Source organism: Mastigoproctus giganteus, chromosome 2 (genome assembly GCF_048544385.1).
Source record: "Mastigoproctus giganteus isolate SK-2022 chromosome 2, ASM4854438v1, whole genome shotgun sequence".
Lineage (NCBI taxonomy): Eukaryota > Metazoa > Arthropoda > Arachnida > Uropygi > Thelyphonidae > Mastigoproctus > Mastigoproctus giganteus.
Window position 1 is genome coordinate 39702887 of NC_143576.1, and position 24153 is coordinate 39727039.

Below are 24153 nucleotides of genomic sequence, written 5' to 3' on the forward strand. Positions count from 1 at the left end.
TGCGAGGTGATCCGATTGAGGGGTATAAGGCCTTGAATGGGTTGAGCAAGCTCAATGCTGATGGGTTTCTTCCTCTTGCTCAGACAAAGAACCTGAGGGGGCATAGTTTCAAATTGAGGAAAGATAGTTGTAGAATAGATGTGCAGAAATTTGCCTCTAGCCAGCAGGTAGTTGATTGATGGAACAGGCTTCCATCTTTTGTTGTGGAAGCTAATAGCCTAAATAAATTTAAGGCTGAGCAGGACAGGCATTTGGAACGAATGGAGGGGTGAAATGGGAGGGTTTTTTTTTTTTTTGGCTGATGTTGCATAAGATTGCTTTCTTGCATTGTATGCTAATGCTAATAAGTTCAGTTGTTTCTGCTTAATATTTTTTTGAAATTATTCTTCTAAAACTGATTGATAACTAAATTACATCTCTAAAATCAGGCAAGTTTAAAATCCAGTACCTCTCAATCCCTGAAGGTGGTCCATTTTAAACAGGGAAAGGAATCTTTTCCTTTCTTTATTCTGCAGGGATTGAATACAGAACAGGAATTAATCTTAGCCAGAGATCCAATATATATACAGATGGTGAAAGTGTACAATGGAAGAGGAAATATAAATCTACTGAATGAGCCTAGTTCCCACATTTTCGCTATCACAAAGCACTGAAATTTTTTTCCTGCAAATAGCAGAAAAATTTTGAAGCTTAGAATTTAAACTAAATTTCACTGCAGTACATGCTTTTTATGTTAAGATACAGGAACAGGACTGTTCGTCACTACAGCAGGAATTCAAACATTTGGTTACAGAAGATTTTTCTGTCTATGAATTCTTTTTGGTCTATCTGTTAAACACAAAATGATTATGACTATTTCAAGGAAGGTATTCTTATGAAATTTGCTGTCTAGAGCCAACATGAACACATATGCTTCAAACCATTTTTTACATCAATGGCATGTATCATTTGAAGAAGTGCCATTTACTCTCTTTCCTTTATAGCAATTCTTTATAGAAAACAGTAACTGTCCATCAATAAATATTTCAGCCCACAAATGCCAGGAATTTCTGCACATAAATTAATTAGATAACAAGGACAACCTAAGAGCACCTCTAGTGCTCAATCCCCTCTTTTAATATTCCTTGCCACTTCAGGATTTTAAGCTTAACATAACAAAGGAATAAAGTGCAGACAGTTTTATAAAGGAATCCCACACAATTTCAGGTTGTTCAGAAGTAGCCTAATAGAATAAGCTGCCGAGGCATCTTCCAACACTGCATGAAAGTAAGCTTGATTTCATCTCCTGACTATTATTATTTTTTTATTATTATTCATTTATTTATTACAAAATGTCACCACAATAGAATAACTTTGAATAGTGCCCTCTGTTTCAAACAAAAATGGGACATTTTTAAATGTCATTACTACGTTTTTCCTCTCACTAAAAGTAACTGTAGTTTTTGTATTTCCACATCCGTGGCCATGTATTTTTTTTATTTATTTTTATTTTATTATGTTTTTCTATTTCACTATCTGGAAATATTTCTGAATGAATGGGTCCACATGAATGGGTCTGAATGAATGAATTTCCACAGCTACTGGCAACACATTAGCATAGGCATATGATGCAAGAAAGCAAGTTTATGCAGCATCAGCCAAAAAAAACCCCCTCCCATTTCACTCATCTATTCATTCCAAATGTTTGCTCAGCTCAGTCTTAAATTAATTTATGCTAGCAACTTCCACAACAAGAGATGGAAGTCATTTCCAATCAACTACCCGCTGGCTAAAGGCATGATGCAAGGATTCAAAATTCATACAGCACCAGCTAAAAAACAATGAACACATGCACGCACACACACACACTTCTTCCCTCCATTCTTTTCAATAATTTGTCTAAAGCATCCTTAAATTTATTCAAACTACCCAGCTCCATAAAACTAGTTGGAAGTTTATTCCAACAATTGATTGCACCTTGGCTAAATGCAAATTTCTGCACATCTATTCTGCAATCATCCTTTTACAATTTAAATTTAAGTACCCTTAAGTGTTTCATCTGAGAAGGGATAAAGATGTCATCAGCATATAACTTACTTAGCTCTTTTAATTAAAGTCTTATTACACTTAAGTTAGGTCACTGTGTAGAGAAGCCCATTCTTACAAGAAAGACTGAAGTTCTCTAAATTGCAATCTCTGGAAACTAAGCAGATGTGTAATGGCCTTTCTGAAGTATATAAAGGTTAACAAAGGGCTAAGTAAACTAAATGCTGATGACTACTTTACTCTTTCTGACGTGAAACATACAAGGAGCATAAATTTAAATTGGAAAAGAATGGCTGCAGAACAGGTGTGCAGAAATTTGCATTCAGGTAAAGTGTAATCAATTTTTGGAATAAACTTCCAACTAGTGTTGTGGAAGTGGGTAGTTTGAATAAATTTAAGAAAAGTTTGAACAAATAATTGGAACCAATTAATTACTTACATGGCACTCACCTGGTCACCGCACAGTTAACATGTGACCAAATCATATATACTATGAAGATATGACTTCATATATAGATATGAAGTTTTCTGAGCAATGCAGCAGGCTGCCAGGGCAGGTCATGGGATTTTGTCAGTGATATAGGAATTTTGCTAGCAGGGAAAAGGAGGTGATTATCCCTCTGTATAAGGCAATGGTCAGGCCATGCCTTGAGTACTGCGTACAGGTCTGGAGGCCTCATTTTAGGAAGGATGTAGATTTACTTGAGCGTGTACAGAGAAAGGCAACAAGATTGGTGAGGGGAATGAAGGGATCCTCTTACCAAGAGAGGCTTAAGTTCTGCAAATTGCAGTGGCTGGAGACTAGGCACCTGCGCGGTGATCTGATTGAGGTATATAAGGCTTTGAATGGGTTGAGCACACTGAATTCTGATGGGATCCTTCCACTTGTTCAGATTACGAATCTAAGGGACATCAATTCAAATTAAGAAAAGACAGATGTAGAATAGATGTGCGGAAATTTGCCTTTAGCCAGCGGGTGGTTAATTGCTGGAACAAACTTCCATCTGTCGTCGTGGAAGTTGATAGGTTGAATAAATTTAAGGAGGAACTGGACAGGCATTTGGAGGCAATGGTGTGATTTTTTTTTTTTTTTTTTGGCTGATGCTGCATAAGCTCATACACTTGCTTTCTTGCATCACATGCCACTACTACTACTACTACTACTACAATTATACATCTCTGCCTGCAGTGGGATTCCTTTTTTCTTTTTCTTTATCATTTCACATATGTGCATGCATGTGTGCACATATATGACATTTAATTGGGGCATACTCATTCACTCAAACATTCATTCAGCTCCTCTCATCACAGCATTGTGGGAGGGGACACATTTTTTTTCTTTTCTTTTTTGCAGGCTAAGGTCACCCAGACTAAGCAATCATACACAAGGGTCTAAACAGAAAGAGGCAGTTATCCTAGCCCATCCACACATCCCAAATCATTCACACATTGCCCCAGACAGGTGCCATGGATTTGCATGGGAACTAGAGGATGCATATTGGAAGTAGGAGAGAGGAAGACTGGAATTAATTTTCAATCTGAAATATAAATGAAGACTAAAAGTGTCCCTGTCTGTATTACAGAGGGGCTGCATTAGCACAGTGATCAATGGATATTGTTTGCTTTCCCTTAGGAATGTCTTCATTAGCTAGATTGGCCCTGCTGTCAGCCTCATAATATTCCAGCTAATGTCAGTGGAATCATTAGAAGATGGCTCAGCAGTGCAAGGATCCACTTGTGGTAGGTTTAATGTAACATGTGTTAGACATGTCATGGACAACATTATTGACTGGATTAGTGGGACCTTCTGGTTTGTTGATGGTCTGTGCCTCCTCCTCCTCCTTGGTTGTTGATATATTCACCATACACTGCATGCAGTGAAGTTTACTTGCAAAAAGTAAAATGAATATGACGTCTTGAGAAACTTGAACTGCTTGAATATGACATCTTGAGAAACTTGAACTGCTTGGATAGTTAAAGCATAGAGAACATAAGGTTTGCCTACCGGTACCCTTGCATATCACACTAAGAGTAGCAGTCTGGTGGCAGCAAATGCATAGTCTGGAATTAGGCAGTGAAGCCTGTCCATTCTTCATATCTATTTACAATTGAAACACAGACTGATCATATGTCGAACAAATGGCTTGGATGTTATTCTATCGCATGCAGGCATTTGGGGGGGGGAGATGATGACTTTAAAAAAACACTAATGTTGGGTCAAGGTCACACACATTATCCTCAAACATATATTAGCTGAATTGGCAAAACATTGGTCATCAGGCTGAAAGTGCACGTTAGGAGCAGTGATACTAGCAAAAAGCATGAACAATTTCACAACAATATTTATCCTTTGTCTGCACTCATCATTGAACAGCTGCATCTAGGTTTTATAAGAGTGAACCTTGATGTGGTGATATTAAAAGTAACTGCATATTTTAATAAAAAAATAAAGAAACATTTATGAGACACAACACAGGAAAAGCTGGAGGTTATTATGACTATTAACAATGCCACCCAATTAATGGTGATTCATAGATTTGGTGGAGTGTTAGACTGAAAGTAGGTGACAGGGTTTTATTATGACTGAGGTGAAAAGCAATACAACTAACAGCTGACAATATCATGAAAAGTACACCACTAATCTGGAATTTCATGGGGGCAAACAGTTCATATGATAATTACATTCCTTTTGAGATGCCAATCCTGGCAGAGGTTGTGCAAGCTGAAGAGTTTCATTGAAGTTTGAGAGATTACAGAACTGAAGACAATGGCAATGATGAGAAAGCAGACAAGAGCTTTTGAAGTCCTTTCAATTACATAAAATATCACTGATTTTAATGCACAATATAGAGAACACACATTTTCCAGGCATGATTTTTTTTTTTTTTTTTTTTTATATATATGAAATCTTGTAAAATCAGCCAAATCTTTCAGATGATAAAGTTGTTAAAGATGCTCAAAATTGATGAAAGTAGCAACCTAAGATGAACTAACACTCATTGAACAGCTGCATCTAGATTTTATAAGAGTGAACCTTGATGTGGTGATACTAAAAGTAACTTAATACTGCATATTTTAATACACAAATCAAGAAACATTTATGGGGCATAATACAGGAAAAGCTGGAGGTTATTATGACTATTACAATGCCACCAAATTAACGGGGAGTCAGAGATTTGCTGCAGTGTCAGACAGAAGTAGGTGACACAGTTTTATTATGACTGAGGTGAAAAGCAATACAACTGACAGCTGACAATATCATGAAAGTACACCACGAATCTGGAATTTCATTGGAGGAGGACAAACAGTTCATATGATAATTATGCTCCTTTTGAGATGCCAATCCTGGCAGAGGTTGTGCAAGCTGAAGAGTTTCATTGGAGTTTGTGAGATTACAGAACTAAAGGAAATGGCAATGATGAGAAAGCAGGCAAAAGCATTTGAAGTCCTTGCAATTACACATAATACCACTGATTGTAATGCAGACATATAGAGAACATCTATATGTCTGAATGGGCATCTGAAAAGACTTGATTTCTCAATCTGATAACTTATATTTTTCAATATCTTGAGCAGGTAAGCAGACTAAGCAGACTTCAAAAGGTGGAGTGGGTAATGATTTTTTTTTTTTTGGAAATATTGTAAAATCAGCCAAATCTTTCAGATGACAAAGTTGTTAAAGATACTTAAAATAGATGAAAGTAGTGATCCAAGATGAACTAGCTGAGTGTTTTTATTTAACAAGCATGAAAATTTTGGAAATGAGTTTATTATTTGATAAATTTTTGCTTAATGACACCATAAGTTGTCACTGATATTTTTGAAAACAGTGAAATAGCAACAGTGGTATATCTGTTGATGTAATTGGCCTATGCCTTTAGATCTAGTTCAAGGTATGGTAAATTATGTACTTTCGAGAATATGTTTCTTTTACACACACAAAGTTCTCAAAGGCCATGTTTTCCTCCAAATAGTAGTACTAATCTGCAAATAGTGGCACCACCAATTGTAACAAAAACAGTAGTACCTGGCCTAAGAGACACTAAAATTTTCTTTTTATTTCTGTAAAAAAGCTTTTAATTTTTTGAATTCTGTTCTGAGTATACCAGTATAGGGAAACAGACACACTGTGGGTTACACTCTTCTGTTCTTGAATGGTTGCCTTGGAGTATACACAATTTTTTTTTCCCCCTTGTTATTTTCAATATGGAGTTTCACTCAATAGGCAAAACTGTTATTTTTATTTTAATAGATATTGCAATTACTAATTAGCTAACCATTTCAACTCATTTTCATCAAGTGCACTATTTTTCTGTAAAAAATTAAAATACATAAATAAAACCAATTTACTGCTGTACATATTTTATAATTAACATAAATTTTCAAAATGAATTGCAAACCAGACCATAATTCTTAATTAGTAACTGATACAGCCAAATATTTTAGGAATTTTATTTAACTCTGATAACACCAAACAACAAATTTTGGGTCATATATTTTTAAGGGGCATGAAAATAAGTTCGCTTTATAGATTTTGGGGTGATAAAATGGAAATAGTGCTAAAAATGGCAGATTGGTTCTTTAAAAAAAAAAAAAAAAAAAAAACAATCCCTTTTCACCATCCAACAATAATCAGCTAACATGGGCACACATCATTTGCTTTTGTATCTTTGTTCCATTGCTGTGATGTCTTGATGGAAGCACTCACACCATGTTCATTGCTGACAGCACCACAGTTTGGCAGGAAGAAATCCAGGTGTGAGTGCAAGAAATGCATCTTCAATGACACACTGTACCCCAGTTTTTCTTAAGTAGTAATGATTTCTTCCACAAGCTGCCTGTAGTTTCCGGCTTTAATGTTTCCTAGAAAACCAGTCAAAATATTTTGAAAGGCTGATTTCTCACTATCACTAAGGACACATCTGTCGTTGTGGAAGTTGACAGGTTAAATAAATTTAAGGAGGAACTGGACAGGCATTTGGAGGGAATGGTGCGATTTTTTTTTTTTTTTTTTTTTTTTTTTTTGGCTGATGCTGCATAAGCTCATACACTTGCTTTCTTGCATCACATGCCACTACTACTACTACATTCAAACTGTTTGTCTTTGAAAAGTGTTGCCTTATTTGTGAAAATGCCTGCCTTAATCTTCTCTGTGCTAAGTCTTGGGAATTTCTCTTGCAAGTATGTGAATGCAGGATCATTCACTTCCAAAGCCTCCATGAAATTTTTCATGACCCCAAGTTTGATGTGGAGTGGTGGAAGCAAAACTTTATTTGGATCTACCAGAGGTTCAAATGGTACACTCTTCATTCCAGGTGTTCATTATTTGCATTGAGGCCAACTCCTCTTCTCGTAGTGCATATCCTTGGCACGACTATTCCACTCGCAGAGAGAGCAACAATACTTAGTGTAACACTTTTGTAGTCCTAATAATATAGTGATTACCTTTAAATCACCACATATCTGCCACTCATACTTCTGATGGTGTACACCAAGAGGATATTCTCCACATTTGCATATTTCGGCATATGCAAGAGGTATTGAAGGCAGCATATTTCCATTGTGCAATAACAGAGACTTAGGGATAACCTTAGATGTGTCTACAAATAGTTGTCATTCTTCGGGAACATGCCTCGTGTTGATTGTTGCCATTAGGCCATGAACATCCCTATAAACAGTGAGTTCACCTTCTGTTTAATGGAATTTATCATAATCTTTACTTCAGGTACAAAATGTTGTCACTTTCAGAGAATGATCTAGAAGATTCCACTGTTGTAGCCTCGAGGCCAAAAGCTCTGCCTTATTTTTCGGCAGTTCGACATTCCTGATGAGGTCATTCAGCTCACTTTCTGTGATCTTATTTGGTTCAGAAGGATAAAGGTTTAGACAAAATGGTGGATACTTTGACATAGATGGCTGCTGTACTTCTTTGTGTATATCAAATTGATATTCATCAGAGTGCACAGAAAAACAGTTGGGTGCACAGAAAAACTCATGAATGGGTAATACTTCACGGAGAGGCACAGGATGAATTGTAGATGGTATATTTGGGTATATCACTGTCCTCTTTTTCTTCATTGTCATCCCTTTTCTAATAGGAGGCACCACACAGAAGTAACAGTCTGTGACGTGATTTGTTGGCTCTCTCCACATCATGGGTACTGTGAAGGGCATAAAACATCCCTTTCAATTCACCCACACATTGAGTTTTGATGAACAGGTAGCGCAGCATATGTGTGGAGCCCAGTTCTTGTCCTGGTTGCGTACTTTACACCCAAATTACAAGAAGTAGGTCTTTTTTTATGGCTCGAGTTAGGGGACGCTTTCTTGAAACTAATGTGACTTCTCCACATACGCAACATAAGTCATCTGTACTATTCACACAATTACAGGCTATATTAATCTTACATGACACAAATACTGTGCAAAAAGTAGGAATCTCACAGAGAGCAACCGTTAACTGAACAAATCACCCAGTACCTAGTCATATTTGAGGATTACTGAGACAGAGTTGAAGACGCATTTGAAGAGATAACTTATCACATGATGCAGAATGCAATGACAGTTTCTGGTCACGTGATAAGGGCATGGTGGGACTGAAACTGCGGTGTTGCCATGGATTTTGCCGAGAGCCATAGTTGATTATGTAAAGTAACTTGCTAATATGAGACCCCAACTGTAATTCAAAAACAAGAACCAATCAACAAATTGTAATGGGCATAAAATTAGTCAAGATTGGATATTTTCATTTGTTTTCGTAACATTTTACATATTGACCAGTATAATCACAATATTTCAAAAGAACATGTTTCTTTTAGTATCCACTTCAAGGTATAAAGTGACAATGATGTTGTTTAATGCAGATGTAGAAAGGCAATGCACAGAAAGGAAAAAAAAAGGAATTCAGTTGTATAACAGAAACTGTGATAATTCAAAAATTTGGATATATGTATTTATATCAATTTAAGTTTACCTTGTAAATTCTAGGACATTCAGGATATCATATCTCTCCTCTTGACCAAACTATAAAAAAAAAAAAAACCCAACTTAAAAATAATGCATCTATTAAGTAATTAATTTTATAAATTGTCAATATAATTATTAATAAAAATAAACAGGAATATATAAAACTAAACACTAAAAAAATGTATCCTTTGTACCATGTGGTAAGAAGGGTACTTCCTCTTTTTGAATAATGAACACTAATGGGCAAACAGACAGTCAGTCTTGTTAATTACTATAACAGCATAAGAACAGTATACAATAGTGATTAACAGATATGATAATATCTGTAGTCCATTTTCAGTTCTGTACAGAAACTGATCAAAGATGTGTTCAGTAATATGAATCTACTGATTACTGGCTGAAGCTACATTGTTATTGGCTGATTATTGGTTGAAGCCACATCATTGTTGGCCGAAGCTACATTCTTGCCAAGCCATGTGCCCTCAGCTATGTGGTTTCTCAAGGTGAGTGGTTTGTCACATAGTGGACATAGTGTTTTTGTCAAACGGTTCCTGTTGTTCCCCACAAATCCACGTCGAGTACTCTGTGAAGTATGCACAACATTGCAAGGCCAGTCGGTGTGGGTTAGATGTGAGTAGTGTGTTGTTTGACTGGTCTCTTAGTTACTGGCAGACTCGATCACCATAGAAGGAGCCTTTCAGCAACCGTCCACTGGCATGAGGAGTTGGGCCAGGAAAGTAGAAGGAAAGCCTGATGGGCTCTCTCCCCACTTGTAAAGCAACAGGGGAGAGAGTCCAAGTTAGAGGAACAGAGCAATTTGGATAGGAAAGATAAGAAAAGGGGAAGGAAACAGGGGTAGGCAGAGCGGAAGGCTATCCCCAGCAGAGGGACAAATAGCCAGGTGATCTCATGCCTGTCAGTTGACCAGCATCAGTAGAATGATCACCCCGTGTGATCACCAACAAGCGTCTGCAGGGTCTATGTATAGTTTTATACATAGGCCCTGCTGGTGGTGTCCAATCTGGTGTCTTGTCCGAGTTGTCATCCGTGGGACCGGGGTCCCATCTGTTAGTCCTTTACTTTAGTGTGGTTTATTTCCTAAGCCCTCCAGTTCTCAGGAATGAGTCTTGTTCACATAGACCCAGCTGGTGGGGTGTCTAACTTTGGTAGTCATCTCGACTTGTCATTCATGGGACATGGGTCGTCCATGTTGGTCTACTTTGGTATAGTTTGTTCCCTGAGTTTTCTAATTCTTGAGGGTGCATCATATCTCGTGTCCCAGTCCAAGCGAGCTGAAGAACAGATGTTCTTTGGTTATAGTGGTAGTGGGTTGTGGGCTGCGGCGATTTGGTTTCTCCTCCTCGCAAACAGTGCCCGTGCGTAATCCGAGAAGGCTTGATACTCCTCCTTTGTATCTAGGAGGTGGTGTTCTTGTCCCTGTGGTACGTAGTGGATCCTGGTGAATAAAACACCACGTAGGTCTTCACAGAGCCGGCAGTCATATATGAGGTGCTGCCAGCTCTCCAGCCCCCTGCAAGTGCAAGTTGGATCATCCTGGATCCCAAGTAGAGACAGTTTGACATTAATCGCTCCATGTCCAGTTAAGAGGCAAGTTACCTGTAGACCTGGGGAGAACCAGTTTGGTGAGGTTGGGTAGTTTTGTTCAATATTGGACAGAAACTTCTTTGTGATGTCTCCCTTTTGAGAGGTGCTCCACCTTTCCTGCCATGCCTGCTGCAGTTGAGTTTGTGTCCTCTTCTTTTCCACATTTCTGTGCTGGTTAAATCAACAGTGAACCCCAGAAAGTCTGTGGGATACCTTTGTCTAGGTAGTACAGTAGGCCACAACATACGATTTCTACGTCCAGTGGGAGAGTGCCAGCAAGCACCTGCAGTGCTCACCGTGCGGCAGATGCAGGTGATGGTTAGGATGGTTCTGTGAATTTGGTCTGTGATACGTCTATTTACTGGTGTTGTAGTTTTTTGAAACCATGTGCCAGATGCGTAAGTGACGATCAGAGTGAAGATAGTTTTATAGAACAGTTGGATGACTCACTTTTTCAAGCCCTATTCTTTAAGTGTGACCCTGGCAACCATGGCTGCGTAGCTTCTTAATTTTTTTCACAGAGATATTTCAGATGATCCTCAAATGACAGGCTTTGGTCCAATATCACACCTAGGTATTTCAGTTGGTTAGAGAATTTGATTGTTTCCTGCCCAATTTTTATTTGTAGAGGCCACCTAAAATCAAGGCATCCCTTTAGTAGGATGGAGTTTGTTTTGTGGGAGATATTTCGAGTTGGTTTCGGTTTGCCCATTCTTGGAGAGTGGTCAGGGCCTGATTTGCGAGGCCTCTAATGCAGCTCTTGAGTTTGCCTGCATTGTCAGAATGAGATCGTCCGCAAATGCCTGAGATTGTACTTCATGGAGATCGATATTAAGAAAGGTGTCCAAGACGATATTCCACAGCAGTGGGCCAAGGACCGATCCTTGAGGGCAGCCCCGATGAACAAGCCTGGAGAATGTGCCATAGGGGGCAGTGACTTTGATGGTTCTGTTGGTTGGGTAGCTTTTGATGGTGTTATAGAGGTTTTCAGGCATGTTGGTTTCGCGCAGCCTCGCCAGGATGCTCGGCCACCAAAGTGAGTCGAATGCCCGAGCGAAGTCCACGACTATCACTAGGAAGTACTTTGTATTACATCTGTTGACCTTGGTCAGGAGGTGAGTTAGGGCGTCCATGGCAGAGGTACCCCACCTGAAGCTGAACTAGTTTGCTGAGGCGGCCAGCCTCCTCATAGTAATGTTGGATCTGTGTGTAGAGTGGTAGTTCAAATAGCTTACTGATAACTGTCAAAAGTGCAATGAGCTGGTAGGAGTCCGGTGGCTTTGTTAGATTCTTTAGGATGAGTTTAACATTCGCCATCTTCCAGGAAGTCGGGAAGGTGCCTTCACTGAGACAGAGGTTATATAGGTTTAATAGTAAGTTCGGGGCATTTTTTTTGATAATTTCGGGTTCCAGAAGGTCCGGTACTGAGCATCTATTTCCCTTTATTAGGGCTGATGCATTGCTGATCTCTTCCAGGGTGAAAGGGTGCTCTTTTGTTGCCGTTTGGTGAGTCTTGTTGGCATGGCAAACTCGAGTCTGTTCTGTTATCAGTGTTTGTATCTCCGGATGAAAGACAGCATCAAGGATATTGTTGATGGCGTGTTCTCAAGTGACAGTCATGTATCCTTGGGGCATTTTAGTGTCTTCAACTACTTCCCCTCTGGGGAGTTTCTTGGTGACGAGCTTGTATACAAGTCCCCAAGGGTCCTTGTTTACAGTGGTGGAGACCAGGCACTCCCAGGATTGGTTTTTCTTTCTCTAATTTGCTGTATTGGTGTTTTTTGTAGCTCTGTCGTAGGGTTTCAATTCCCGCCACCAGCCAGGATTGCTTGGCTCTCTGGAAGGCCTTTCTTCTTTCCTGCGCCTCCTTTCCTGCGTCTGAGGGCACTGCCCCCAGTGTCTGATTTTTCTTCCTGATGGCTGTGTCGCTGGCTTGTTTTATGATTCCCGTAGTTTTAATTTGGAGGATTCTTGGGTCCTTGATATGTTGGAGTTCTCCCTGTTGTTGTATGCTATTCTGTAGGGTGGTCTGGAAGAGTTCCTAGTCTGCCTTTGCTATGGCATATCTATGGGCAGTTTGTCTGTTCACAGGCTGTGGCAGTGATTTGTTTAGATGTAAAGTAATAGCGCGATGATCAGACGTTGTCCAGGCCTCACTGACGGTCCAATTGGAAATGTTGTTGGCAGCATTCTATAGTGGCCTCCCATAATGTGTTTCAGAATGGAGGGAGATTGTTGGGTAAGTTTAGTACAGTTAATGTTGAGGCTGCCAGGAACTCTTCCAACCTGGTCCCGTTTCTGGTATCTATCTGGGGTATGACTATGCCACATTGCACGTCTGTTCACGTCTGGGAGCAGTTCACGTCTGCTCCCATGATGATTTTTGCATTTGGGAGCTTATCACTAGCCAGGCTTAGGCACCTTACTGCAAAGTCGATATCCTCACCTGGATGGCAGTAAAGGGCTATGACATAAAACGCTCCCAAGGCTCGGAGCAAAATGGCCTTAGTTGCTAATGCTCCTAAAAAAAATAACAAACAAACAACAAGCTCCCAAGGCTGTGGTGAGCTGGGCACACCACAGCTTTGGACTTTGGACTGTTTTTGTAAAGGTGTCTTGCCTCTGCACAATGCCCGCAGATTGGCTGCTTTTTGAGACACTTCTTGGAGTGTATGGCCGTATCCTAGGCAATTGCCCATTATAGCACATTGCATTCCACTTTCCATTTTGAGAAACCTTGTCCTGCTCAATCAGCTTCAACTTCTCGAAAATCTGCTACCAATTCCTTAAATGCCGATCTTCAGGTAATTCTCCAGTGGGGCAAAGACAACTTAGTTGATTTCAACCCTTCTAAAACTCAGTCTTGTCTTATATCTCGCAAAAAGGATTCTTCTGCTCCTATGCTTATCTTTAGTGACACTCCAATTCCTAGGCAAAATGATATATCTCTTTTGGGGATTACCCTGACTTCTAATCTCTCTTGGCACAAGCACATTACAAATATTGCTTCCTCTGCATCTAAAAAACTTGGTTTTCTCTTTTGCTCTCGGCGTTACTTTTCTTCCAAACAGCTGCTCACTCTGTATAAATCGCAAATCCGCCCAGCCATGGAATATTGTTCCCACATCTGGGGTGGTGCCCCCAAAACCTCTCTCAAGCTTCTTGATTCCATTCAGAAGAGGGCAGTTAGGTTAATTAATAATTCATCTCTAACAGAATCTCTCTAGTCGCTTTCTCATAGACGTACTGTTTCTGCTGCATGCCTCTTCTACAGATATTTCCATGGGCACTGTTCTTCTGAATTGGCTTTCTATAATTCCCGCTCTCTCTTTCAAAACAGTCCGAACACGTGCCGCCACCAGCCAACATCCATTTACTGTCCAACTTCAAACCCACAGAACCAACTTTTCATCTTCCTCATTTATTCATTCAACTGCCGTTTTCTGGAACAACCTTCCTTCATACGTATTTCCTGAAAATTACAGTCTACAGAAGTTCAAGTCCAATGTCAACAAATATCTTCTTTCATCTTCTCAACCTCCAACCCAAGCAGGGTACTAAGTACTATAGGTTCTAATACCTCTCATGTTTGGGGTTCACATAAAAAAAAAAATTTTAAAAAATTGTAACATTTCATAACTGGTACAAAGTCCCGGAAACGGTGTGATAACCAATCCAAGAAGATTCTTTCTTGATTATGTAGAAAATTTCTAATCCTGGATTTGTTGAGAACTAAATCTTCATTTCATTGGCTGCCTCCTCACTGTCTATGTGTCCAACTAGATTTCTACTGAAAAGCTCTTCCAAGAGCTCTTCCTTCTGGAATGAGACCTCAACGTCAAAGATGATAATGCTAGGCCCTCTAAATTTCGGGGTTTCAAAGGTGAGGTTCAAGTTTTCAGGTTTTCCACATGTTTGTAATTACTCCAGATCTGATTTGGAGGCTGCTTACAGGATTATACCCTCATCGTGAATCTTTCGTACACTTTTGATTTTTATGTTGTCTGACTTTGATTTTAAGATTTTCAAGACTGTCTTTTACGCCATCGCTGTCCAGGATATCACAACCCTCTGCTGCCTTGATAATGAGCGTATGCTTCTGCTCCAGGCATTGGGCATTCTGATGGTGGCTGCATTTGACAAAGCCTGAGGAGCCCCTTCAATAGGGGCCTGGGCCTACACGGTAGAGGCAATGGTGTGTTTTGTCACAGTATAAACAACTGTTTTTTTTAACTTCATATGATGTTAACATATTCACATCGATGTAGCTTCAGCCAGTAATCAGCAGATCCATATTACTGATAGTAGGATCTAAGGACTTTCAGTGCTGTACAGAAATTCCATCAATTCTGTACAGCACTGAAAAAGTAGCACATGACAGCTTTCATTTTACAATTATTTTAATAAGGCATATGATGCAAGAAAGCAAGAAGCATATACAGCATCAGTAAAAAAAAAAAAAAGAAAGAAAAAGAAACACCTTTCCCATTTTACACATTCCATTCACTCCAAAAGTTAGTCCAGTTCTTCCTTGAAATTACTTAAGCTATCAACTTCTACATCAACCGATGTAAGTCTGTTCCAGCAATCAACCACCACTGGTTAAAGGAAAATTTCCACACATCTATTCTACAACTGTCTTTCCTAAATTTGAATTTATGCCACTTCAGGTGTGTAATCTGAGTGAGAGGGAGAATTCCATCAGCACTGAGCTTGTTCAAACCATTCAAGGCCTTATACATTCAAGATCAATTTGATCACCATTCATGTACCTAGTCTCCAGCTTCTGCAATTTGCAGAACTTAAGCCTTTCTTGAACAACAATTTGTTCCCCTCACAAATCTCTTTGCCCTTCTCTGTATTCGTTCGAGCAGCTCTACATCCTTAATAAAACGAGGCCTCCAAACAAGTATGCAGTACTCAAGGTGTGGCCTGTCCACTGCCTGATACAAGGGGATAATCACCCTGTAAAATTTCTAGCAAAATTTCTGTATATCATTGACAAGATCCCATGAGCTGCTCTGGCAGCCTGTTTGCACTGCTCAGAAAACTTTAAAGTGTTGGTCAATATATGAAAGAAGACTGGTCTAGAAGTGATTGTATGTGTTAATCATTTTTAGATAAGTGAACAGTTCCGATAAAGTGGCATCATCTACTTAGCTCACAAAAACCTCTGCTTAGTTGCAGAGGTTTTTGTGAGCTAAGTAGAGATCTGAAACATGCGATTCTAGCTGAATGATAATGTGCACACTCAATGATAATAATATGCTTCACGTAAGTATGGAACTACAATGCAGGCAAAGTGGAAGATCTTCTCCGAGCAGTAAAAATAGCTGTGTTAGACGTGTATGGCCAATTCATGCTCTTGCAAGCACGACCTCTTCCTGCCTGTTTAATTGGGAACTGGATATCCATAGCTGTGGAATCTGTTTTATTTCAAGAAGTTTGTTAGCTGTTTGATTATGCCACATTTCAGACCACATCTCAGTACATATCCACCATATGACTGAATTATAGTCAAAAAAGGAACTGAGAGGGGAACTGAAACAAGCAGGGTGTTTTGCTGCTTCGTCTGCACATTCGTTTCCTGGAATTCCAACATGGATGGGTATCCAGCAAAATGTGACAGTCAGCTTATTTTTATTGAGATTACATAATTGTAATCTGATTTGTGAGAGAAGTGGATGCAAATTTTGTGATTTATTCTGTAGGACATTCACAGCACTTAAAGAGTCTGTATATATTATTACCTGGATGTTTGGAAGATCGTTAAGGAGATTTAAAGCCATTTTGATTGCATATAGTTCACCGTAAAAACACTGCATTCAGTGGATGTAGGACTCATTATTGCAGCTCCTACGGATATATCAGTTTTGGAGCCATCTGTGTATATCTGAAGACTGTGAGCATTGGTCAATGCGTGATCTGCAAGTAACTGTCTAAGATTGTGGTTTGATAGGGAGTGTTTTCTCCCACTGAAGAAAATAGTTGCCGCAATGAGGTATATACATTGCCCATGGTGCTTGTACTGCGTCTGCAGCTTGAAAGATATTTCCAAGATAGATGTTCCAATTTTGAGTTACCTCTTGTAGCCGGATACCAGCAGGTTTGTTTTCGTTGGGTTTATCTCTATATAAGTTTTCCCAATGCAGTTCAAAGAGATATGTCAAGATGGGATGAGACGGAGGCTTCATAATTTGACTGCATAACTAAGAAGCAATACTTTTCTCCTAAGATGTAGTGGAGGTTCATTGGCATCTATATACATACTTTGTATATACATTCTTAAAGGCTCCTAAGACAATCCTGAGAGCACTAGGCTGGACCGGACTGAGCCAAGCCAATTCTGTCTTACATGCAGAATCATAAACTGGGGCTCCAAAATCTAGACGAGATCTTATTAAAGTTCGATATAGGTGTAGAAGAGTGAAGCGATTGGCTCCCCATACCATGGAAGAGATAACTTTGAGGATATGCACTGAGTTTGTATTTGTCGTATATGTGCCTGAAAGGTAAGTTTAGTGTGCACAGTTGTAATGTTACTCTGGGGTTGCTGCTACCATATGCAGTACTTTGCATTTCTCAATGTTAAAATTTACATTATGGGGCACATTGCCACCTCTCAGGCCATCTGCCCAACTTTTCCAGAAACTGTTGCAGCAGCCTACTGTCATTACCACCAGTAACAACCCTGTCAATCTTTATATCATCTGTAAACTTTGACATTAAGTCCGTTATACCTTCATCAATATCACTGATAAATATAGCAAACAACAATAGTCCTAACACTTAACCCTGGTGGACTCCACTAATAACACTGGTCCGCGGTGAGCAGTGTACATTGATTACCACTCTCTGACTTCTCCCACTCAACCATCTTTTGCATCAACTTTCCCTTAATTCCATACTGCTCGAATTTGTATAGCAGCCTTTTATGAGCAACAGTATCAAAAGCTTTCCTGAAATCCAAGTATATGATATCAAAATTATTTTTTGCATCCATTTCCTTGGTGACAACATCATGGTATCAAATCAAACTTGGCTTACGCATGCATGCTTACATGTTGTGACCCTATATGTGACAGAACAAATGGCAGCTTGTGTTAGGACAGGATTTTTGTGTGTGTGCACTTATGTGCATGCGTGCCTGAGTGCAAACTAAAACTGGGGGGGGGGTGGATGAGTGAATGAGAATGTTCATATTTCGCATCAGAATATATGTGTACATTCTGAATATTTCTAACAAAATGCAGGGTAAGATGTGTAACTCTGCTGTGAATGGTTGACTGTGTGTGCAAATTGTGCAATGACCAAATGAGTTCTTATATTTTGTCCCATAAAAAGAAGTTTGTTTGTTTGTTATTTGGTTTTTTTAGGAGCATTAGCAACTAAGGCCATATTGCTTGGGGATATGCGGTGGTCATTCCCTGAATGACATTTCCGCATCCTCCGTATTTGGTGGTGACGGGCTCGAACCCCGGTCTAATCAAGAAGCGTGTGCTACGCACTGCTGCTCCTTCCCACCTGGCTACGGAGGCGCCCATAAAAAGAAGTGGGTCAGTTCCAGTGTCATTGATATTCAGAGGTCCTTGTGATTTGGTCTGTATGCAAAATGAGTGAATCAGGGCAAATGAGTTCTAAATGAGAATATTGGTTATTGATATATGGTTTTGGCCTTTTCAGTGGCAATCACTGGCAATGCTATGCATTTATTCTTTTTTCTATTTTTAGTTAAACAATAGTAGAATGAGATTCCCACTTATCTGTTTAGTAGTAATCAGACTTTGCCCCAAAGACCAAGTATTAGTCTTTGGAGGTTTTAGAGGATTTTTCAGAGACCAGGAGGAATTTTAATTGTGCTAAGGCTAAAGTTATTTTGGATTTTGTCTCAATATCATATTTCAGAGGAATGACATTTTCTCTAATGTGAATCCTAAAGTTTTAGCTGGACATTGGTTTTGATGAGTATGAAAATGGAAAAAAGATGTACAATTAAACTGCTCTTTTCTTAATACTCACAATGGAAATTATGTTTCTATCTTTAATATGACAGTTTCTCCTGGTCAGTTAAAGAATATTACTACAAAAAATATAGAGAAAATACAAGTCACTGCAATGCATCAGTTCTGTACGTAGTAAATCACGAAAGTTAGTGAAATGGCACCATTTTCATTACATTGTATCACATATTGTGAATACCTCCACAATGAGTTGCCTGTCATTGTACTACTTCGAATCGAATAAGTAATGCTTCTCCATTAGAGAAGACTATTGTTATTTATTCTCAGTAATACCACCACCTAGACAACCATTCAAGGGTTATTTGGCACTTCACAGGTGGTTGGGAAGGTACGTGGTGGTGGTGGTGGTATTAGCATTAGTAGAGGCATACAATGCAAGAAAGCAATCTTATGCAGCATCAGCGAAAAAAAAAAAAAAAAACTTCCCAATTCACTCCTCCATTCTTTCCAAATGCCTGTCCAGCTCAGCCTTAAATTTATTTAGGCTACCAACTTACACAACAAAAGATGAATGTCTGTGCCACCAATCAACTATCCGCTGGCTAAAGGCAAATTCCCGCACATCTATTCTACAACTGTCTTTCCTCAATTTGAATCAATGCCCCCTCAGGTTCTTAATCTGAGCAAGAGGAAAATCCCATCAGCATTCAAGTTGCTCATCCCATTAAAGGCCTTATACACCTCAATTAGATCACCTAACAGATGCCTACTCTCCAGGCACTGCAATTTGCAGAACTTAAGCCTTTCTTGGTAAAAGTGCGACTTTGTTACCCTCACCAATCTTGTTGCACTTCTTTGTACTTGTTCTAGCAACTCTACATTCTTCCTAAAATGAGACCTCCGGACCTGTACACAGTACTCTAGGTGTGGCCTGACCATTGCCTTGTATAACGGGATAATCACCTCCCTGTCTCTGATAGCAAAATTCCTAGATATCATTGACAAGACTCCAATTACCTGCCCTGGCAGCCTGTCTGCACAATTACCCAAGGTCGTTTTCACTTTCCACTTCCCTGAGTGCAGTACCAAACAGTTGGTACGTTCTCTTGGGTTATTGCTACCCATATGCATTACTTTGCATTTGTCAATGTTAAACTTCAGTTGCCGCTTCTCAGTCCATTTCCCCAACTTATCTAGATCCAGCTGGAGTAGCATACTGTCGTTAACAACCCTGCCAACCTTTGTATCATCTGCAAACTTGGACATTAAACCCGATATACCTTCATCAATATCATTGATCAATATACAAAACAACAATGGGCCCAACACCAAACCCTGGGGAACTCCACTGATAACAATTGTCCACAAAGAGCAGTGTCCACTGATTACCACTCTCTGTCATCTCTCACTCAACCACCCCTTTATCCATTGTGGCAGCTTACCCTTAATACAATACCTCTCCAATTTGTACAGCAGCCTTCCATGTGCAACAGTATCAAAAGCTTTCCTGAAATCCAATTATATAATATTAAAATTATTTTTTGGCATTCAATTCCTTTGTGACCACATCATAGTATCCAATCAAATTGGTCAGACAAGCCTCTCTTTAACAAATCCATGCTGTGTCTTAACTATTACTGTAGTCTTGTCATGATGATCCTGCAATGCTTCTTTAACCAGTGATTCCACTATTTTCCCTGGAACACAAGTTAAACTAACAGGTCTATAGTTTAACAGATATTTATTTAAAGTATACCCAGTAAAATAAAATAAAATAAAATATTTCCAGAAGCTTTCGGAACTCGTGTCCCTTTCTCAACTGACAGAATTTTTAAATACATTACAAGCAAACTGTGGCACGTTACTCATTCGTCATTGTTGTAGCACGGACGTGTGCTGCCTTGCGCCAGTGATCATCCATCAATAAAACGGTTGTCTCCAGGATTGGATGTATACGCATGCCTTTCTGGCGATTTAATGCCTTAGGGTTGTTCATTATGTTTAGTGACTCTAGCCATAGGCGGTGGCGAAAGTGTCGCGCGTGGTCCACTATCTCAAAGTCGCGCTTGGGGTCAAGATCGTGGTTGGTAGCCCAAAAATGTTCTGCAAGCGCGGACTGGTCAGTTTCGGCAAGCCGGATTGCTCTGTCGTGTTCCGTGAGGCGATCCTGGAGACGTCTCGATGTCTCACCTACGTAGCAACTGTTACAGGCCCTACAGGTGATACGGTACACTACATTGCTGCGTAAGACAGGTGTGACAGGGGTCTTCACACTGGAGACAAGTGAACGTAGGTTCCTACCTGGTAATTGTACACATTTTATGTTGTAACTTCTCAGGATCTTCGAGATACGTCCTGACACTCCTGGATAGTACGGAATGTAGGCGGATGATATGCCGACTTGCTTCGGAGGTCTTGGGTTGGAAGTAAGCTCTTGTGCCTCTAACAAGCATCTGTTTAGTACATGGGATGGATAACCGCATCTGGTTAAGTCCGCCTTCACACGGGAGATCTCGTTACGTCTAATTGTGTCGGTGCTGGAATGGCTCCAGGCCCTGGAGAACAGGGTGCGGGCAGTGCTATTGAGATGGCTTGGAGCGTGGCCGGACCCGTAGTTGGTGAATTGACCGCACCACATGGGTTTGCGGTATACTGAGGTCTCTAGATGTGGGCCTACGCGATGCACTAGCACGTCCAGAAACGGGAGCGAACCGTCCACCTCTGATTCTACGGTAAACTTGATGAAATTGGATAGAGAGTTGAGGTATTCTAGTAGTACCGTTTCAGAACCACGTGGTATTATGGTAAAAATATCGTCGACATATCTACACCACGTTGTAATAGGTGTAGGTGGGTTCTGGTGTATCTGCTTCTCCAGATCTTCCATGGCGATGTTAGCTACTACGGAACTGACAGGGGCACCCATAGCAGTGCCATGTACTTGTTTGTAGAGTGAGTCTTCAAAGGTGAAGATGCTGCTAGAGAGGCATAGGTTGAGGGCGGTACAGATGTCATCAGTGGATAGTGACGTCCTGGATTGGAGGCTTAAGTCGCTCTCAAGGAGCCTTCTGGCGCAGTGCACGGCCTGTTGGACGGGAATCGAGGTGAATAAAGAAACCACGTCAAATGATGCCATGACAGAGTTATCAGGGATTGAAATGTCCTTAATGGTGTTAATGAATTCACTGCTGTTTTTAACGGTGTGAGATGTATTACCTATAAGAGGCGAGAGGAGGCTCGCGATGTGTTTGGACAGTTCTGGAAATATTTTATTTTATTTTATTTTACTGGGTATACTTTAAATAAATATCTGTTAAACTATGGACCCCAGTACTCCAGGCCCATTTGTCACTAGGTCTATAGTTACTTGTGTAACCTTCTGAACTCCCTTTGTGAATTGATACCTTTGCACACCTCCACTCCATGGGGACCTCCCCCTGAGTACAGGGAATAATTATAATTATCTCTCATAATTATGGCTAAGTGTTTGCTTACTTAGTTTGCTGCTCCTTTAAAATAACGGGATAGATCCCGTCCGCCCCAGGTGCCTTTTTAATGTTTAATTTCAACAATTTCTCCTCCACTTTCCTCTCAGTTATTACAAAATTACTTACCTCCCTGTTAGAGTTTGATAAACTTCTGGCACTCCATCATTGAATAACTCCTCATGTGTGAATGTAGATGCAAAAGACTCATTCAGTTTATCAGATACTTGTGCACGATCATCAATAGCCAAACCATCTATGTTAAGTGGACCAATCCGAGTCATCTCTCTCCTACTAGAGTTTACGTAAGTAAAGAACTTTTAGCTGTTTTTCTTAGCATCCTTTGCGAAAGATTTATCATAATCTCCCTTGCTTACCTAACTTCTTTTGTGACTTGATTACAGACTAGCTTATATCTGCCATAATCTTCTGTGTCACCTGATACTTTATATGCATCCGATACATTTTTCTTCTCTGGCACGAGCCTCATTAATTCCTCTGACAACTATTTAGGCCTAAACCTTGAACAGTAATTCTTAGTTCGAAAGAAAAGCCTAGCTGCCTCCAAAATTAAGTCCCTGAAGGCTTCCCATTTAGAATTGAATGTTGGCAACATCATCAGTTGATCCCGCTGTACAGAATTTAAAAACTGTTTGAGACTCTTGTAGTCACCTTTACAAAAGCAAAAGCCCTTCCCTTTAGCCTTGATGGTAGTTACATCTTTAAGTAATTCCCACATCAGTACATTCTGATCACTGCCACCCAGTGTTTCCTCTATTTGCAAATTCTTAATGTATGAATAATCACTGCTGATAATCAGATCAAGAGTATTACTCCCTCTGGTTGCCTCTCGAACATGCTGCTGTAAAAAACAGTCATCCAATAAATCCAAAAAAATCTTACTAGTGTGCGAGTGACCAATCCACAAGTTCCAGTTAATATCTAGAAAGTTAAAATCCCCCTTTATAAGAAATTCTGATTTGCTGTCCTGCTCTATTTCTCTGCACAATTGCTCATTATACTCATCATATTCATTAGACCTATAACACACACCTACTCTCATTTTTCCTTTCCCAGTGCTTATGTCACACTAAGCAGATTCAACATTGCACTGTCCAGCAACATCAACTGGATGCACTTCCTTAGATTTTATGTGTTTCTTATAAAAGCACAACCCTATCCTCCCTTCCTGTTCTATCTATCCTTTCTGTACACATTTTACTCCCCAAATTCCAATTCTGCACTGTTTATGTCTGTGTGATACCATGTCTCATATCCCAACAATATCTGTCTTTGATAATTTGACTAGCACCTCAAGCTCATCAAATTTATTAACTACACTGTGCTAGAATTCACGAACATGCAAGTATACATGCACCTCTCTTAGTTACCCTAACCCAGCCCCTGTATTTATTTAGTCGACTATGACTCCGAGTCGTCCTGAAAATCTCCATTGTTTTGCTGCTCATCTCCATTGCCTTGCTGCTCATTCCAATAGAAGCAGTGCAAGAATCACTTTTTGCTTCTGCCTGCAGCAACTGTTAACCTTTTAGTCTGTGTATCCCCCCAAGCTAGCAGTTTTCCGACCCACCTAACTCTGCCTCGATAGCATCAGCAAATATTCTTGCACCCTTTCTATTAAAGTGTACCCCATCTCTGTGGAAGCAGTCTCTCCTGTCAACAAGCACAGACCAGGCTGAAAAAAATTCTACTCCTTGAGCCTTGCACAATCTCTCCAGGGCCAAATTGATTGACAAGGCTCTTATCATACACTTCATTATGTCTGAGCAGAATTGCAGACACTTTCACATTCAACCCTAACTCGCATTTTTTTTTTTTTTTTTTTTTTTTTTTCAACATTGACCAGTATTTGTTTAGTAAATCAGCAGGTCTCTTACTCAATGTCATTAGTTCTAACATGTACAACAATATCACCTTTTCTGCCCTTAAAAGATGATATCTGTGCTAAAACATCGTCAAAACAACTTTTGCCCCTGGCAGACATACCCTGGTCCTGTTCCACCTATCCTTCTTGCATAGTATATTCCCCATCTACCTGACAATGGAGTCACTAACCATAACTAGTTCCTTTGAGACCAGCGCATTCTGCC

At 39.9% G+C, this 24153-nt stretch overlaps 1 protein-coding gene across 2 annotated transcripts in view; it reads right to left on the reverse strand.

Annotated features, from left to right (window-relative positions):
• ATP8A (ATPase phospholipid transporting 8A1) overlaps window positions 1-24153 on the reverse strand; it is a 1160338-nt gene that overhangs the window by 591448 nt on the left and 544737 nt on the right. For both annotated transcript variants that reach the window (XM_090368461.1, XM_090368462.1), the window contains one exon: window positions 8999-9048. In XM_090368461.1, the coding sequence (XP_090224587.1) occupies window positions 8999-9048 (50 nt within the window). The remainder of the gene's footprint in view (window positions 1-8998; window positions 9049-24153) is intronic.